Below are 19,647 nucleotides of genomic sequence, written 5' to 3'. Positions count from 1 at the left end.
AGGAGACGAAGACGTCCGCTGGGAAACCGGGATGGAAGTAGGAGCGTGGAGAGGTAAGTGATGCCGGGGGGAGTGGGCGCCACGGAGAGGGGCACGGATGCGCCTGTGGCCCGGGATGTGGGTCGCAGGAGCACCCGTGACAGGCACAAAGCAATCACATGAGCTGTAAATTTCTCTAATGGGGTAACGGAGGTGTAGAAGACTTCTAGTAGTGAGAGATGGATGTGAACTCTGTATCCATACGAGACCAGAGACTAGAGAAAACACCAACACCAAGTATTATTATGGTATAATATTATACAATTTTAATTAAACAATACAAGTTTTGCCAACATTTTTTTTATTCCTCTGTAGATATGAAAGCAAAAACTTTTTAAAGCAACTTATCAAACATCCCCAATGTCTACATAACCAATCACATCAATTTGTATTCCCAAAAAATCAGTTACCAAATCACAACTTTCTTATCACTGACTAACTCCCCGTAGGGTGAATCCACTCCAGTTGGGAGAAGAGCCAAATATACCGGGGTCACAGCACCTTCATCTGGGGACTTGGTGGCTTCTGGGCCCGTCATACCAGTCCTCACCCACCCCGGGCAGCAGGAATTGACAATAATGCCCTCCCCCTTCCTGGTCTCCTTTAGTTGACGAGCTTGAATTCTTGACAACACCGTCACCCCAATTTTGGACACCCCATAAGCAAAGGTGGGCCAACCATTGTCTTGGTGGACTCCATTCTTGGCATCTTCCACAAACTTCTCCATCAGCTTCACCAGCTCGTCTTCTGTGATGGTGTCACTGCGGAATCTCTCCTGAAGTTCAGGGCTACATTTCGGAAGGGTCGTATGACTGAAAATACTGGACACGTTCACCACTCTTCCTATAGAGAAAGAAGTGACTGATTGGTAGAACTGACAGTAGATCCTACACATACGAATACACTCTGGTCTCGACTACTGTAACTCCCTACTAATTGGTCTTCCAAATAAATTTCGAACTTCGTTACAATCCATTGTTATTGCTGCAGCCAGATGCTACACAGTCTGTGCCAGTCACTGCACTGGTTACCCATCTCCTTCCGAATACAGTTTAAAATAATCACCCTCATCCACAAAGCTCTGCACAATGCTGCACCTCCCTACCTCTCCTCTGTCATCACCCAACCAGTGCCCTTAGATCTGCCAGTGATCTTAGATTATGCTCTTCTTTAAGCCAAACCATCCACTGACTTCTCCAGGACTTCTCCTGAGCTTCACCAATATTCTGGAATGCAATTCCCTGCCCTAACTATTCATACCAATACCTGAGCTCTGGAAAACCATCTCTTCTCACCTTCTCTAACTCTTCCCCACACTCATTTCACTAACCTCCAATGTTTACTGCTCGCATCTATGTAATCCCTCAGCACTTGATTATACAGGTTACTAGGATTCTGTGAATATACATGGACGCCTTTAATCACCTTCGGCTCCATGATTCCCTGGGTGACAGCCCCTCAGTAGGCCCCTGGGTGACAGCCCCTCAGTAGGCCCCTGGGTGACAGCTCCTCAGTAGGCCCCTGAGTGACAGCTCCTTAGTAGGCCCCTGGGTGACAGCTCCTCAGTAGGCCCCTGGGTGACAGCTTCTTAGTAGGCCCCTGGGTGACAGAGCCTCAGTAGGCCCCTGGGTGACAGAGCCTCAGTAGGCCCCTGGGTGACAGCTTCTTAGTAGGCCCCTGGGTGACAGCTCCTTAGTAGGCCCCTGGGTGACAGCTCCTCAGTAGGCCCCTGGGTGACAGAGCCTCAGTAGGCCCCTGGGTGACAGCTTCTTAGTAGGCCCCTGGGTGACAGAGCCTCAGTAGGCCCCTGAGTGACAGCTCCTTAGTAGGCCCCTGGGTGACAGCCCCTCAGTAGGCCCCTGGGTGACAGAGCCTCAGTAGGCCCCTGGGTGACAGAGCCTCAGTAGGCCCCTGGGTGACAGCTTCTTAGTAGGCCCCTGGGTGACGGCCCCTCAGTAGGCCCCTGAGTGACAGCTCCTTAGTAGGCCCCTGGGTGACAGCTCCTCAGTAGGCCCCTGAGTGACAGCTCCTTAGTAGGCCCCTGGGTGACAGCTCCTCAGTAGGCCCCTGGGTGACAGAGCCTCAGTAGGCCCCTGGGTGACAGCTTCTTAGTAGGCCCCTGGGTGACAGCTCCTCAGTAGGCCCCTGGGTGACAGAGCCTCAGTAGGCCCCTGGGTGACAGCTTCTTAGTAGGCCCCTGGGTGACAGCTCCTCAGTAGGCCCCTGGGTGACAGCTCCTCAGTAGGCCCCTGGGTGACAGAGCCTCAGTAGGCCCCTGGGTGACAGCTTCTTAGTAGGCCCCTGGGTGACAGAGCCTCAGTAGGCCCCTGAGTGACAGCTCCTTAGTAGGCCCCTGGGTGACAGCCCCTCAGTAGGCCCCTGGGTGACAGAGCCTCAGTAGGCCCCTGGGTGACAGCTTCTTAGTAGGCCCCTGGGTGACAGCCCCTCAGTAGGCCCCTGGGTGACAGCCCCTCAGTAGGCCCCTGGGTGACAGCTTCTTAGTAGGCCCCTGGGTGACAGCTTCTTAGTAGGCCCCTGGGTGACAGCCCCTCAGTAGGCCCCTGAGTGACAGCTCCTTAGTAGGCCCCTGAGTGACAGCTCCTTAGTAGGCCCCTGGGTGACAGCCCCTCAGTAGGCACCTGGGTGACAGAGCCTCAGTAGGCCTCTGGGTGACAGAGCCTCTGTGGGCCCCTTTGCAGTGAACTCACATGGCGACATTAAAAATTCTGAAAATAAAACAGTCTCCTGTTCTCTAAAATATTCCCTAGTTTATCATCCCAAACAGCCCCCTCATGGTTATTTTATATATAACCCCTCTTCACCCACATAGATTCCTTATGTACAGCCTGATGTGGCCCTCCCTAGCAGCTCTGGGCCCCGGCACTTGATGTTTGTCCAGTGCTGGAGCCAGCCCTGACTGTAACGGATCATGCACTGTCACCTCCTGTATCTCACCTTCCCTGTTTGGCATCTTTACCTGCTTGTGTTGTCACTAGTCCTCTAAAATATTTAGGACCTAATTCATACTATGTACTCCTCTCCCCTATGGACCCCCCCCCCCAAATGCCGAATTAAATGCATAAAGGTCATATATTTCCAGATTCCATCTCATAGTGTCGGATAATACAGAATACACCATAGGGAATGTAAGGTACTATGTATGTAAGGTATGAAATACCAGACTGGAGGAAACAATATATGTCCCATGTTTGCGTGGGTTTCCTCTGGGTCCTCTGGTTTCCTCCCACACTACAAAACATACTGGTAGGGTGATTAGATTGTGAGCCCCATTGGGGACAGGGAACAATTTGGCAAACTCTGTGCAGCGCTGCGTAATCTGTGTGCACTATATAAATAAAGAAATTATTATTAGTAGTAATTATAGCCTTACACTTACCATTCGGCCTTATGAGGGGCAGTAATTCATTGCACACGTCCCTCGTAGCAAAAAAGTTGGTTTTGAGAATGATTTCCGCTTGTGTTCCAAATGGAGTTGTATCGGCGGCTGATGGTAGTAGAAACAGAAACGTGTTACAAGATTGTAGTATAATAACAGTACCATATTTTTCGGACTATAAGGCGCACAAAAAATCCTTAGATTTTCTCAGAAATCAAAGGTGCGCCTTATAGTCCAGTGCGCCTTATATATGAACCGTACATACAGCTGCCTTGTACTGTACACAGGTCTGCCACCTGCTAGTCATTCATCCTTATAATCTGTGCGCCTTATATATGAACCTAGACGTTTTAGCAGGCATTTATTGATAGTGTGTCTTATAATCTAGTCCAAAAAATATGGTATGTACTGGGTATAACGAAGATGAAGCTCAGAGAAGAGGATGACATAAATCATTGTGTAGGTACAGGGGCTCACCCTTGTGAAGTGTTGTAGATGTTTTGGTGAGCCTTTTAGTGGACAACCCCTTTAAGAATGCTCATCATAATGCACTAACCATAACAGCAGTGCTGCTCTCACAAGCTTTGTGTCCAAGCCATTGTAGACCTTTAGGACCAGGCCTGATTTTTTTTAATACCTTTGTAACGCTTTAACATATCATGGGGATTTTGAGATTGTTTTCTCGTCACACATTGTACTTCAAAGTATTAAAAAAAGATTTGGATGATATCTTTTGTGTTTAGTTATTAAAAAAATGGTAATCTGTCAAATTTTTTTAAAAAATTCTTCATTTTCAAAGCTCAAAATTTTCTGCTTTTCCAGCAGATAGTCGCAGCACCCAAGTAACTTTATACCTAACATTTCCCGAACGTCTGCTTTATACCAGCACAGGGTCTTATGCATCCTCTCTCTTTTCTAGGTTGTTAGGAGGTTCAGAATTAAGGTAGATACCGTGGTAGGTGAATCTAATGTATGTAAGGACGGCCATTTTTAGGGCTTTACTCCCCTCTATCTTTTCTAATCTTTAATCTTAGCCGGAGCTGAGGCTACACGGCTCTGGCTACTCCACGCCCCAGTAGCCTCTTTAGAAAATTTGCATGTTACCCTGATTAAAGTTTAGAAAAGATAGAGAAGAGTAAAGGATTAGCCCTAAAAAGGGCTATCCTTACATACGTTAGATGCACCTACCACCGGATTTACCGTAATAGGTAGATCCGTAGTGGTAGGTTTCCTTTAACCATATGCCAAGGTGCAGAAACTACCCACATCCTATGACAGTGGTGGCGGACCTATGGCACGGGTGCCAGAGGTGGCACTCGGAGCCCTTTCTGTGGGCACTCAGGCCATTGCCCCAATTTCACCAAACAGGACCACATCCACCAAATCTTCCTGCAGTCCCAAGCAACTTAAGGGATGCTGCTCTCAGTGCTATTTTAAAGCGACATTTCATTGGCTGTTTGAAACTGCAGGAAAAGTGAGAAGTTGCTGACTGAACTGCATTGTCTTTGGAGTTCATCCTGCTGGACCCACCATTCTTCCAGGAGAGAAGCTACAATGATGATCTGAATTTGCCCACATTCTTTCAACTGTATTGGTGGCCTTAGGAGAGCAAATACATTGAATGTTGTTGAAGAACAGGCAGCAATAAGTTACTACTTGAAATGCCATGTCGGCACTTCATGGAAAATAAGTGGATTTTGGTTGTAGTTTGGGCGCTCAGTCTCTAAAAGGTTCGCCATCACTGTCCTGTGACGTAGCCTTACGTCAGGGTGGGGGAAGGGGTTACATGCCTCCTCAACCATCTAATGGCCTGGATCCACACGCTAAGCTTCTGTGCCACGCTCAGTGACACCTTCATGACTACCGTATCTGCGCTGGTGTCAGTGTCTAACAACAAATGTGGAGCCTACAAGTCACATCACATATAAGGGAAACACAAACAGTGTAAAAGCAGGTAGCGTAAAGTTGACATATCTCTGCTGTCCTTTAGGGTCATATTGGGTTTGGGTCTGTAGGTATGATAGATATACAACCTACCTCTAAAAGCAATTCCGGCATTATTAACTAGCACATCCAGCCCACCGTACTTTTCCTTTATGAAATCCCGCAGAGTCCGGATACCGGTCAAGTCGGTGATGTCCAGCTGATGGAAGAGCGGGGACAACCCCTCATTATTCAGGGTCTTCACAGCTTCTTCTCCCAGTTTGGGGTTCCTGGCTGTCAGATACACGTCCCCCTGGAACTGCTTGCACAGGGCCCTGACTATAGCCAGTCCGAGCCCCTTATTACCCCCTGTGACCACCGCCACCCGCACTCCGGCCATGCTGACTATATAATCTTACAGGACCTGGATATATTCTCAGAATGTGGTAACGTTAAAGCCTTCAGGTATTTAGAACTATCGCTCCACCCATAGAGGATAATGTTACAGACACCCTGGTACACGGAAGGCTAATGATTGACTTAATGTTATGACCCGAAGAGTCTATTGACATCTAACGCATATTATGGGAAGTGCACAAAATCTCCATTTAAAGTTTTAGTTTTTACAAATTCATATATTGGCTTCAGCCCCAATTTTAGAATAATAATTGTAATAATTGTTTTATAATTTTATATCTCACATAGTCCCTTTATGTTTATTGCCATAGAGGGGGGCAGTATCGGGTACAACTGCTATCAAATGTATGGTATTGTAATGGGGATGTGATAAATGCTAAGGAGGATGTGGTACTCACCCGAGTACTCAATGATATTGAACTGAGTCGGACCCCCCCACTGATCCGGTACTGATGTCTTATTTTAAGGGTTTCCTCTTTTTTCTTTAAAGGAAACCTACCACTTAAAAGTGGTAGGTTTTTTACACACATACATGGCACCAGCTCAAGGTGAGCTGGTGCCGGAGCATATTTTTGTTAGGAGAACAAAGCCCCTATGGCAGATTTATAAGTTATATTAACTTATAACTCGGCGCCCGGCACTTGGGCACGGTGCACCATGCGCGCGCCCGTGCATGCGCCGGATTCTGAAGTGCTGGAGAGCCGGTGAAGAAGCAGGCCGTGCTATGTTGCGCAGACACGCGTGTCCCGGAGAGCTTGGTGAAGTCACCGGCTCTCCAGCCCTTCAGAATCTGGTGCACAGGCGCGCGCATGATTAGGTACCTAATTAGGTACTAATTTGATTTGGTACCTGGTGCCCAAAGTAGTTCATCCACAACAAACAGATATTACTCCTCTTATCACATTGGGGGTCATTTACTAAGGGCCCGAATCACGTTTTTGTGACGGTTTTACCCGAATATTTCCGCTTTGCGCCGATTTTCCCTGTATTGCCCCGGGATTTCGGCGCACGCGATCGGATTGTGGCGCATCGGTGCCGGCATGCACGCGACGGAAATCGGGGGGCGTGGCCGTAAAAAAACCAGACGGATTCGGAAAAAAAGCCGAATTTAAAAAAAGAAAGTGTCGCTGGACTCGCGCTTACCTTCACCCACGATGGCTCGGTGAACTTCAGTGCGTTCCGATGCTCTTCAGCGCAGCAGCGACACCTGGTGGACGTCAGAGGAACTACCTTAGTGAATCACCGGAAGACCCGAATCCACCGCGAGGGGACCGGGTAAGTAAATCTGCCCCATTGAGTTTAGTCTCCCGGAGCCTTCCATACAAATTACAGGCTGTGTATAACTTGTGTAATATCTAGTGGTGAGTGGACCCGAACCGCAAAGCCATGTGACTGAAGTATAAGAGCAGGATCACATGTCCAGGCGCCATCTCACAGAGCAAGAGAGGTTGTTCATAGGGCCAGTCAGATAGCCAGGAACTTCTCAAATGCCAACAATTGTCCTTTTTGGGCACTTAGGTAGAGAGAGAAGGCTGCTGTGATTTGGGAGAGGTGGAGATCTCAAACATTTGACCTTTGCACGGTGAAGAACTGCATTGAGCATTTACACCGTAAGGGCACAATCTCAGCATAGTTTGCAGTTGCATAAAAATCTGAAAGGCGCTGGTGCTGTATAGTTTGCAGTGTTTAGTTACAATACCAATCTTAGACCTATTTTCGTCAGTATTACTTCATACTTCACAGTTTTATAAGTATTCGTGTCACCCTTAGACCTATTTGTGTCGTATAGTGCTACATCACAGTTCTGGTGTTATTATTTCAACTATATCCTCAAATGGTACAACAGGTTTTTGCTGGTGGGGATGATGGAGCTGATTCTGCAGTTAGAAATTGTGTTTTTTATCCGCCTGCTCCAAGCAGACGCCATGGTGTGCTGCGTGTACTGGTAGGAGCTTATAGGACACACAAAGTTGAGGCTCTCGCTGGTGCACCCGTGCTCCCCCTTGTGGCGCGGTCACCCCACAGCCCGCACTTACCTCTCCGGGCTCCAGGCTGTGGTCTTCGGCCAGGCCGCACGCCTGTCTCATCCTGTGGCGGTCCTGTGTTCCTGTGGCGGTCCTTTAATGCTGTGGCGGTCTTGTGTTCCTGTGGTGGTCTTGTGTTCCTGTGGCGGTCCTGTATCCCAGTGGCCATCCTGAGGTCCTGCCGAGGTCCTGCTGAGGTCATGCCTATCCGAGGTCCTGCCGTGGTCCTGCCTATCCGAGGTCCTGCCGTGGTCCTGCCTACCCGAGGTCCAGCTGAGGTCCTGCCTACCCGAGGTCCTGTCTACTCGTGGTCCTGCCAAGGTCCTGCCTACCCGAGGTCCTGCCTACCCGTGGTCCTGCCTACCCGTGGTCCTGCCTACCCGTGGTCCGTTCCAGCTCCACAGGTCCCTGTAGTACCTGTTTCATCCTTCTCTACCTTGGCTGCCACCACGGCCCTACTCCCACCTGTGGAATGACCTGGTGGCTGCCCGCCGCAGCAAGACCATCCTGCTTTGCGGCGGGCTCTCGCGAAGACCAGGGGGCCACTTAGACACCGGTCCCGGGTTGTGGCTGGTATCATCATCCCCCACGGTGGTCCAGGGAGTCCACAGACTTTAGCCTCAAGAGACTCTCCCACACCCCTTCCAAGACCTTGCATTGGTGGTTGAGGGTGTGGACAGCAGACCGTCAGAGGAGATCTACAATGATGATGAAACCTAACTGCCAACTCCTGTGGTGGAGAAGGCGGGCAGTAGTGAGGGCTCGGTGATAGAAGCTAGCCGTGATGGTGAGGTCCTCAGGTGGAAGGCAGGGATGGTTTCGAAATAAAGAGGTGGTGGTCAGAAAGCCCCAGCAGAACTGGCAAAAGGGTACCAACGCGCAGTGGTCAGCCCATAGCCACGATATTCACTGCCCAGCACGCCAAGGGACCCAGCAAACAAAATCGATCTCATAGGGTGTCTGCGGTGTGAAATTTTTTTTCTCCCAGAGTGCGCGCTGTACCAACAGTCCATAAAGCGCAGCCAAATTCTTAACAATCTACGCACTTCTTGTATGACCAGACACCTGCAAATCAAACATGAGCTGCAGTGAATGAGACAAAAAAGCTTAGAAACACCTAAGGCTCTCTCTGCTGCTTTGGGTGGCCCAGCCGATACCATCACCCGCTGAGGGACCAAGCCTCCGAACTCCCCGCAAAGGAAGGATGTGACACCACCATCACCACTAGTAGCACTAACATAATCAACATCATCACTTCAGCTTTCAATCCCCCATGAAAAATTGGTTTTATTAATTTTTTTATATTTATGCTATTATTGTAAGTACTTTCCTTAAACCGTTGTGGGAAGGGCAACTGCCCTCTTATTCCCAACAATTTGAGGGCTCAAGTCCTTACTACACTCATTCTTCAGACTTCAATAGGGTTCAGGTTTGGGTTAAGGCTCACACCACAGTCTAGGTTACAAACCACAATTTTTCCCATTATTCAGACGAACCCCTCGAACCCGAATTTCGACCAACCTGCTCATAACTACCGCAGACTACTATGGTAGTCCACAAGGCTCCTACATGTTCTGAGAAAGTTAACATGTGAATTTGTCTTGGGGCTCCAACAACAAATAAAATGCTCCAAATCCCCAGCCACATTTGATGGACAAAGAAGACCTAAGGAATAGAAAAGTGGTGTTGCCATAATCTGCTCTATGATCAGCACAACCATACAAGATCACACAAGACCGACCAGGATCAATGTAGTAAGTCATACATTTTGGGTTATGTTATCATTTATTGTGTATAAAAAAAACTACATTGTAAAGGATAACCCATCATTATAACAAAATGTGTCTTTTTTAACCAACAAGTGATATAAGGGCATCAAAATTTTATTTGACTTTACAGTTATCTTACATCTACCAGGGGATAACTTTCTTGTCACTAACAAGCTGCCCATATGGTGAATCCACTCCGGTTGGGAGAAGAGCCAAATATACCGGGGTCACAGCACCTTCATCTGGGGACTTTTCGGCATTTGGACCTGCCATATCCGTCCTCACTATCCCCGGGCAGCAGGCATTGAGAATAATTCCCTCTCCCTTCCTGGTCTCCTTCAGTTGTCGAGCTTGAATTCTGGACATCACAGTAACCCCAATTTTCGACACCCCATAAGCAGAGTGTGGCCAGCCACTTTTCTGATGGACACCTTCCTTAGCATCTTCCACAAACTTCTCCATCAGCTTCACCAGTTCATCTTCTGTGATGGTGTCACTACGTAGTATCTCCTGAAGTTCAGGGCTACATCTCAGAAGGTTAATGTGGCTGTAGATACTTGACACGTTAACCACTCTTCCTATAAGGAAAGGATATGGAGATATTAGTAAGCAGTTGGCAGAACTCTACACCCTCATTTTTTTTTTTTTTATAATTCCGTTTATTAATAACAGACAGCAAACATGTCATTACATAGGATGGCAACATTGTACATGTCAATAAAGAAGACCAATACATGAAAGTCACGTAAGCTTAACAATAAATTTTACAAACACAACCAATCCGTGTGTCTGTCATTTTGTTTAGAAAGTTAAAACAGGCTGGCCCAGATGGTCGCTGGGAGAGCAGCAACAGTGTGTAAGAAAAATAGGGGGCAAACTAGGGGAGTGTTGGGGCCTTTAAGCGGGATATAAGGATTAGAGGAAAAGAAGAAAGGGAGTGGGAGGATGAGGGAGAGAATCGAGGGGGGAGAGATGGGGGCATGTCTCGTCCAGGAGGGGTACGCTACCTTCAAGATTTCACAGTAGCTCCCTATATTCAGGAGACTGTTGGAATTGGATCCAAGGCAGCCATGTCTTATGGAACCTTTCATATGTACCGTGGACAGAAGAGGTCAGGTTTTCCATGTACATAAGGTCGTTAACTTTGGTCACCCACGTAGCCATTGTCGGTGGTGTCGTCTGTTTCCATAGTATTGGAATGCAAGCCCTCGCAGCAATGATGAGGAATCGGACAAGGGACTTTTTAATATCGGTGTGTAGACATCTCGCAGTGATGGAAAAGGAAGAGAGAGGGCTCTAAGACCATCGTCTCTCCGCATAGCGTATTCATTACTCGCCCCAAATCTCTCCAGAACGGGGAGAGTTTTCTGCAGGACCAGAAGGTATGAAGGAAAGAGCCCTCTTCTTCGCCACATCTCCAACACGTATCAGGGACCTGTGGGAAAATTGTGTGTAATCTGGTAGGAACTCTATACCACAGTGTTAGTAGTTTGTAGCCCGCTTCTTGATATCGAGAGCTGATAGTCGCGTGATGGCAGAGCTCAAAAATCCTGTCCTTTTTTTCCAGAGTCAATGAGATGTTTAAATCTTCCTCCCATTGTCTGAGGTACAAAGGACCTGGATCATTTGGGATTGATAAGAGGCAAGAGTAAGTTAGCGAAAAAAGTGTGCCTCAGTCCGTTCACGTTACCACACAGACATTCAAAAGTAGTTTTCGTTGTTGCATACTGCTCACTAGGGGGAAGTGAAGTCAGATAGTGCCTTAATTGACCAATTCTCCAGGTTCCCAAAGGACAAGGCTCGGTCAGGGCTGTCATGTCTTGAGTCCTTATCCATGTCGTATCTTTAAGGAAATGTTCCGCCCTGAACTTCCCAGCCTCCCTCCACTGCTTGAAAATCAAATCCTCAGTGCCCGGGGCAAAGTCGGGATTTCCGAGGATCGGAGTAAGAGGGGACTTTAGCGGTATTAGTCTGTCACGTACTAGCTTAGATTGACAAAACGCCAGTGTGGGGCCAATTGTAGGATGACGTTTCAGAGGTGTCGTTTTGGAGGGTTCCAACCATGGCAAGACTTGCAATGGGACCTGTGTGAAGGATTGCTCAAGATAGATCCATGGCTTGGCGCTTTTGTTGCAACACCAATCTAGGACCCTTGCCATGTGTGCAGCGTTGTGGTAATTTCGTAAGTCAGGGAGTCCCAGTCCACCCGACCTTTTAGGTCTGTATAAGGTGGAGCGACCGATTCTTGCTGGTTTGCCCGCCCACACGAATCTGTGTTGTATGGTGTTTAAGGAGCGGAAAAAGGCCACAGGAATATGTATAGGGACAGCCTGAAATAGATATAACAATCGTGGAAGGATGTTCATTTTGAAGATGGCACATTTCCCAGACCACGAAAAGAAGCCCTTAGACCATCTCAAGCAATCCTTTTGAATATTTTGAAGGACAGGTGGGAATTTCAACGCCTACAATTTAGATAGCTCCGTTGGGAGGTTAATTCCAAGGTACTTTATGCTGTCTGTAGCCCATTTAAAACCAAAAGAAGCACGTAAAGTTGTCTCTAGCGGGGCGGGTATGGTCACGTTTAGAGCTTCAGATTTCGACCAATTGACACAAAAATTGGATAGCGAGGAGAAGAGGCGTATCTCCTGCAGAAGATTGGGTAGGGAAATCTGCGGGTTTGAGACGAAAAAGAGCAGGTCATCGGCATAGGCTGCGTTCTATAGACAGAACAAACAATAAAGGGGAGAGTGGACAGCCCTGTCGCGTACCATTTTGAATTTGGAAGATATCCGATAGTAAACCGTTCACGCGGACAGACGCGGAGGGGGTGGAGTACAGGGACAACACACAGGAGAGCATTCGGCTACGAAGACCAAAGTGTCTTAGTACTTCGGACATGAAAGACCAATTGACCCTGTCAAATGCCTTCTCTGCATCTGTAGAGAAGCATGAGAGGGAGTTGTTCCTGGTGTGCCTGGTGTATCAGGTTTATTGCCTTGGTGGTGTTGTCCCTGGCCTCTCTACCTAAAATAAATCCGGCCTGATCCGGGTGAATAGTCTGTTTTAGATAAGGGGCCAGACGTGTCGCTAAAACTTTTGAAAATAGTTTGAGATCCTGGTTCAGTAGCGAGATTGGTCGGTAACTGGAACATAAAGTCGCTTCTTTGCCTGGTTTGGCTATTACAGTAATTGTGGCATGCAGAGCCTCTTTTGGAAGGCCCTCAAAGAACAAACCAACAGAAAGAACGGCCCTCAAAAATCTTACGGACAATCCCGATATAGTCATTAGAAACGCAGATAAGGGCGGGGGAATAGTCCTACAAGATAGGGATACGTATCTGTCAGAGGCCTTGAGAATCCTCTCTGATAAGGAATTCTACCCACAAACCCCATCGCCAGTTACACAATGGAACTGAAAACATTACTGAATAAAGCTACCACTTCTGGTGTTATAAATAAGAAAGAAAGAAACTACATCTGGCTAGACACTCCAATTACCCCAACGTTTTATCACCTTCCGAAAGTCCACAAGTGCACAAAAAACCCACCCGGTAGACCCATCATCTCGGGAATTTCTTCACTTACCTGCAATCTCTCACATTATGTAGATGTCCTATTGCAGAAACACGTCACCCAATTGACCTCCTACTTACGAGACTCCACTAGTGTTCTACTAGCACTAGAGGAAATTGAATGGAAATCTACCTACATGTGGTTATCCTTGGATGTCACGGCCTTATATTCCAACATTCCCCACAAAAAGGGCCTTGAAGCTGTGCAATATTACTTAGACCAAGATCCCACAATGCCTACCCAACAGAGCACTTTTGTCATTGAAGCGATTAACTACATACTAACCCATAACTATTTTTCCTTCCAGAACACCATCTACAGACAAATTAAAGGCACAGCTATGGGGACACGTTTTGCCCCTAGCTTTGCCAACTTATACATGGGTAAATTTGAGGAAGATCTAATTTACAATAACAACACCTGGCAACCCAACATTGTATTGTACAAACGTTATATTGATGATCTACTCATTATCTGGAACGGCTCCGCCACCTCCATTAACCAATTCATTAATCATCTCAACAATAACAACTTAGGTTTATCCTTCACTGCTACCTTCTCCCCAACCGAACTTGAATTCCTGGACCTACACCTGTCCATCAAAAACGACCAGATCATCACGAGCACTCATTTCAAAACGGTAGACACAAACAGTTACCTAGACTACGGTAGTGCACACCATAATAAATGGAAAAGCAACATTCCGTTTAGTCAATTTAGGAGAATCCGAAGAAACTGTACAGAAACCAACACTTATAAAAAACTGAGTCTAATCCTAAAGAGGAGATTCAAAGAGAAGAGTTTCCCGAAACCCCTTGTCGAAGCAGCCTTTGATAGAGCCCTTAATCTCACACAAGCTGAATGTCTACAACCATCTAAGTCAAGCTAAGAACCTACCCAGAAATCACCACCCAACAACTGTCCAGTTTTCATCACTACCTACAATAATAACCATCTAACCCTCGCAAACATCCTTAAAAAACATTGGCCTATACTACAAAATGACCCCTTTCTAAACAAAAACTTACCCAGACAGCCAAAAATAATTTATAGGCGGTCTCAGACAATAAAAGGCATACTAGCCCCAACAAAACTACGGGGTAAGAAAAACACAACCAAAACGACTTCCCTCTTTCCACAAACTACGGGCAGTTTTAAATGTGGCCGAATAAACTGTAAATGCTGCCTGAACATTCAACATCGGAAGAACTCCTTCACCAGCAATCAAACCGGAGAAACCTTTAAAATCCACCAGTTTCTCAATTGTTCATCTACCTATGTCATATACCTAATGGAATGCACATGCGGTCTACAGTATGTAGGCCGCACCTGCCTAACCCTACGCATTAGAATGAACGGACACAGAAGCAAAATTACAAATGGCTATACTAAACATAGTGTCTCTAAACATGCCTTAGCCTGTCATGATAAAGACTTCTCAGCATTCACAGTCACACCCATTGAATCCGTAACCGTCGATGGTAGTGATCGCTTCCAAAAATTACGAAAACGCGAAATGTACTGGATTTTTAAATTAAACAGCTTACACCCAGCAGGACTAAACGAAATGTTTGAAGAGAATTTCTAACAACATCAACCCTCCCCCGCCGACCACCCTCCCCTCCCCCCCCTACCCCGCCCTTTCTGATAAATTATTGTTGAACCTGGCACACCCAAACGTAATCTAACTCCGCTTCATCTAGTAAATATCCATTTCTACATAATTTTAATACAGATTATGCGACCATTGTCATTATCCACACTTCAATGCACCCTAACTCATTGTTATCCATATATTTATTCATTCACCTTTTTATTTTTATTTTAAGCAAGTGACCTGTTTTACATAATCCTTTCCCTCCATTAATCACAATTCCACACTGCCTTTTACATAAAGACTAGCAATTAACTTTCCACCACATAGGATCAAGGCCTAATACACCATTGTGTTACACACACAATACATGACGCCATACCCTGGGACGCCATGTTTTTGGTCTCCTCGTCAACAATGCGCTTGCGCACAACCCGCGTGCACCTTCCAGCACGCGGGACGCGACACTTCAGCGACCGCGCATGCGCAATAACCTGTCACCACCCGCCTCCAACAGAGACACCGCGGGCTATTTAATCAACATGCATTCTGGCGCGCGCACACACTGGAGCGCCCACGATTATCACTCCAGCGATTGGTAAGCCCGTCATCACACTTGGTTGGGGAAATAGAAATGAGCATCGGTATATAGCATATATATTTTTTATACCATGTACTTATTAATTAATTGAATTATTATTATTATTATTGAACCCATACCTTGTATTTATCAAATAATTATTTAATTATCCATTTATTCATCAATTTGTTATATATTTTTTATACATATTATTATTATATTTATTATAAATTTTTTAACTAAGAGATTAATTGAAGTTCTGTATATATCCCTATGCTACATCACAATTTTATGTATTATGAATACTCTTAACCAGAAGGTTAACCATCATCCCTCACCATAAATATTTATGATTAAATTTACATCAATACTGGATTTTATCAACTGTTTTTACCAATTATACTAAAAAACGTGATATATATTTTTTTGTATACATGTCATGTCGTATGTGTATATATATATATATATATATATATATATATATATATGTCGTATATATTTAAGAATTCTGTTATCTAATAGGTGCTTGTTCTAATATTTATGCATCTATGGATTTTCTTCTTGTGTATTTTTCCATATTTACTAAACCCTCATTCTTTGTATTTAAATGTTTGTATAAATTTTATATATGCACATATCCCCCTTTTGTACTTCGCCTACCCACAGAATCTTTATCCACTTGAAAAAGGGGACCACAGTTCCCCGAAACGCGTTGTGTATCCTCTGTGTACTTATGACGATTTAATAAAAAAGAAAACCTATTTGGAACCATCACCCAGTCTTGTCGTGCGCCCTCTGCTCTTGGCTCTCCTGTACCGACTCTTTTGGAAGGAGAGCACCTGTGGCCACTGAATTGAAGGCCGCCATCCAATGGGGTTCAAGTTGTTGTGTCAGTGCTTTATAGTAAGGTAACGAGAAGCCGTCCGGGCCAGGAGCTTAACACCCTCATTCTTTGTGTTTTCATATATCATGGAATTGTCAAAAAGAAATTATGTGAACTAATATTACTCATGGAGAACAACCTCCTTCCATATATTCTATTAGGGCCTATGAATGTCATAGACCAGGAAGCCATCACTATGACCAAACATGGGGAGAGAAAAAGAACTGGACCGCACATCCACACATCACACAATGATCTCCTGCCGCTAGGCTACATTATATAACCAACTCGAGGTTCTTAGTTACATTTTGATCAAATTGTATAAGCCCACCAACCACTTCAAGGTGACCTCTTTATGGTGGGTCCCTACGCTATTATGTGCGGCATCACATGGCGTCCACCACCGCTGCAGCACAGCAACGGTGGGGACCAAGATGCGGTTTCCCCCCAGCCCCCGTACTGGCAGGCATAGCCCCGTGGCTCTAGGCCCTGGGTCCCCACCTGCACCGCACCACAGAAGCGGCGGACGCCATGCAATACCGCACCATGTGAACAGGTAAAAAGGCTCACCATGTGTGAACAGGTGTTGAATACTCACTGTTCCATGTGGTCTCAGACACTGGCTGAGAGGAAGTAGGCGGCCCCTATATGTAGTCTCCTGCTAATTTAAAAACACCTGGGTGGTGCTGGTACCAGGAAAAAGAAAATAAATGAAGGGATAGAATGTACTAGCCACCACTATGAACCAGAAGTGAGATCTGCTTCCTGCAAAACCAATCAGTTAATGGTCTCAACAAGTTGTGTTTGATTGCAAATCATCTTATTGTCTCAACAGCTCCCAAATAAAACTCCTCTAATGGTTGGCAAGGCCATTGTCAAGGCTGTATAGATGATAAAGTGTTACCGGTGTTATGGTATTTATGGTGGACCTAAATATAAAGCTCTAGTACACATCAGTCTTCTACAGGCAAGAGCAGCTCTGCAGAGAGGGGGAGGAAGAAAAGAGCCTGAAAACTGGAGAAAGAGGAATTTTTCTTTGAAGATGTATATTACAAAGTTTATCAAGTTTTTTGTATTTTGTTTGCTTGGTGATGCTACACCGATTATCGAAATAGAGGATGCAACAATTAGCCTTCTTACACTTCTCAAACTTACCATTCGGCTTAATGATTGGCAATAATTCATTACAAATATCTCTCGTAGCAGAAAAGTTGGTTTTCAGAGTTACTTCAGCTTGTGTTCCAAAGGGAGTTTTGTCATCGCCTGATGAAACAGAATTTTTTTTTTTAATTTAAGATGAGAATGGAAAAGACAAGAGGGCACAGAATAAACATTCAAGAAGCTGAAGGTCACAGATTATGTTTATGGCCAAAACAGGCCCAGTAAAGACCTAAAAAAGGATCTTTCAGTGGACCCATAAATTGTGTCTTCAAAATTCATGCATTAGATAACCAAACTTGGAGGCTACTAGGGTTGATTTCCTAGGGAGAAATCAATGATGGGTTCTAGGGAACTCAGTTTGGAACTACAGATACAGTGTATACACGAATATAAGCCGAGTCTTCCAGCACAAAATCCGGCAGTGACACCTCTCTTCACGCTGCCCACCACACACACTATGACGTCAGCCACTTGCTGTCAGCATACAGCTGACATCATATTGTGTGCGTGGCTGGTGAGAATAGAGCTCACAGTGCTGCAGCACAGGAAGAAAGAAGAGGGGGTGGCGGTGGAAAGGTGAGTACATACTGGGGCAGGGGCTGGCTATATACTGAGTGGGAGGCTGGCTAGCTATATACTGAGGGCTGGCATGCTATATACTGGGAGGGGGGCAGGAGGCTGGCTAGCTATGTACTGGGTGTCAGGGGGGTGGCTAGCTATATACTTGGGGGCAGGGGGCTGGGTATATACTGGGGGACAGGGGGCTGGGTATATACTGGGTGGCATGAGCTGGCTGGCTATATATGATATATATTAAGGGCAGGGGGCTGGATAGCTAAATACTGTGGGTAGGGGACTGGCTAGCAATGTACAGGCATGAGCTGGCTGGCTATATACCAGTGGGAGGGGCTGGATAACTACGTACAGGGTGTCAGGGGGCTGACTAGCTATAAACTTGGCGGCTGGCTAGCTACATACTAGGGGGGCCGGGGGCTGGCTATAAGGGGGTGGCATGAGCTGGCTCGCTATATACCAGGGGCAGGGGCTAGCTAACTATGTACAGGGTGTCAGGGGGCTGGCTAGCTATACACTGGGGGGGCTTAAGCTGGCTGGCTATATACTGGGGGCCATTAGCTGTCTGGCTATATACTGGGGGCCGTTAGCTGGCTGGTTATATACTAGCGGGGCACAGGGCTGGCTATATACTGGGGGGCATGAGCTGGCTATATACTAGGGGCAGGAGCTGGCTAGCTATATACAGGGTGGAGTCTGAGACCTCTAGGAAAGCAAGTAACAGCACAGGCTAGACATATTCTCTCTCACTAAATGAAGCATGAAACTTGCATTTCAAGAATCTGCAGCCCCATAGGACGTACCTTTAAACGCAATCCCGGCATTATTAACGAGCACATCCAGTCCTCCGTACTTCTCCTTTAAGAAATCCCGAAGACACCGGATACTGGTTAAATCATTGATGTCCAGCTGATGGAAGAGCGGGGACAACCCCTCATTATTCAGGGTCTTCACAGCTTCTTCTCCCAGTTTTGGGTTCCTGGCTGTCAGATACACGTCCCCCTGGAACTGCTTGCACAGGGCCCTGACTATAGCCAGCCCAATCCCTTTATTACTCCCTGTGACCACCGCCACCCGCACTCCGGACATGCTGACTACACTGACTATGTACGTACAAGACTTGGTTATGTTAGAATTTGGAAAGGTTTGTAGCTTCTGGTATTTATAAGACGAGCTCCACCCATACGAGATCAACCCTGGTTATTTACCGAAGGATATTATTCATGTTCATGCTTGTACCTTTAATGAAAGACCTGGCTATGGCATTCTTCTATTAGGATTAGCATTAGAGAAGACGCCAAGTTTATTTTGGCCTCAGTTTTCATGGCATTGCAGATCACAGATCAAACTACATTATTCAGGAGTAGATGTAGCAAGATAACAAAATCATCTCTACTAGATCTCTAACCCTGCACTGATCACATCTGGTGATAGTCAAATGATCAAAGAGTTAAAATGTCCCTGCCCTTAGGACCTACAGTTTTATGTCATCATAAGGGCATTATCTGACACCGTTCGGTTTCACCCTTTAACCCCTGTACAGTTATCTGGACTATTCTAGGTCATTCGGTATCTACATCTGGGAGTGGTCCTGGTATTGGTGGCAGCTGTCCCAGAGAGTGGTCAGGAGCAAGCCAAGGTCAGGGCAGGCAGAATACAATCATAGTGGATGGAGAAGGCCTAACGCCCTTATGTCATAATAAGGGCATTG

At 46.2% G+C, this 19,647-nt stretch overlaps 2 protein-coding genes across 2 annotated transcripts; both read right to left on the bottom strand.

Moving 5' to 3' along the window:
* Positions 1–318: 318 nt before the first annotated feature.
* Positions 319–5,873, bottom strand: LOC140119565 (carbonyl reductase [NADPH] 1-like). The gene is made up of 3 exons (XM_072138734.1): positions 5,474–5,873; positions 3,437–3,544; positions 319–882 (listed from the first exon to the last, which is right to left on the bottom strand). The coding sequence occupies exons 1-3, from the start codon at positions 5,757–5,759 to the stop codon at positions 446–448; spliced, it is 831 nt and encodes a 276-aa protein (XP_071994835.1). The 5' UTR covers positions 5,760–5,873; the 3' UTR covers positions 319–445.
* Positions 5,874–9,667: 3,794 nt separating this feature from the next.
* On the bottom strand, positions 9,668–19,085 carry LOC140119561 (carbonyl reductase [NADPH] 1-like). The gene is made up of 3 exons (XM_072138731.1): positions 18,740–19,085; positions 17,358–17,465; positions 9,668–10,147 (listed from the first exon to the last, which is right to left on the bottom strand). Exons 1-3 carry the CDS (start codon positions 19,023–19,025, stop codon positions 9,711–9,713), a joined length of 831 nt encoding a protein of 276 aa, XP_071994832.1. The 5' UTR covers positions 19,026–19,085; the 3' UTR covers positions 9,668–9,710.
* Between the last annotated feature and the right edge of the window lie 562 nt (positions 19,086–19,647).

Source organism: Engystomops pustulosus, chromosome 2, assembly GCF_040894005.1.
Source record: "Engystomops pustulosus chromosome 2, aEngPut4.maternal, whole genome shotgun sequence".
In the NCBI taxonomy this organism is placed as follows: Eukaryota; Metazoa; Chordata; class Amphibia; order Anura; family Leptodactylidae; genus Engystomops; species Engystomops pustulosus.
This window is presented reverse-complemented; position numbering and strand designations above follow the sequence as displayed.

Bases quoted from the DNA above. Each gene is read 5' to 3' on its own strand.
- LOC140119565 (XM_072138734.1), bottom strand. From the start codon at position 5,759: ATGGCCGGAGTGCGGGTGGCGGTGGTCACAGGGGGTAATAAGGGGCTC. The intron at 3,545-5,473 runs GTAGGTTGTATA...TACTACCATCAG, and splicing joins TGCCGGAATTGCTTTTAGAG to CCGCCGATACAACTCCATTT. The intron at 883-3,436 runs GTAAGTGTAAGG...CTTTCTCTATAG, and splicing joins GCCCCTCATAAGGCCGAATG to GAAGAGTGGTGAACGTGTCC.
- LOC140119561 (XM_072138731.1), bottom strand. From the start codon at position 19,025: ATGTCCGGAGTGCGGGTGGCGGTGGTCACAGGGAGTAATAAAGGGATT. The intron at 17,466-18,739 runs GTACGTCCTATG...CTGTTTCATCAG, and splicing joins TGCCGGGATTGCGTTTAAAG to GCGATGACAAAACTCCCTTT. The intron at 10,148-17,357 runs GTAAGTTTGAGA...CTTTCCTTATAG, and splicing joins GCCAATCATTAAGCCGAATG to GAAGAGTGGTTAACGTGTCA.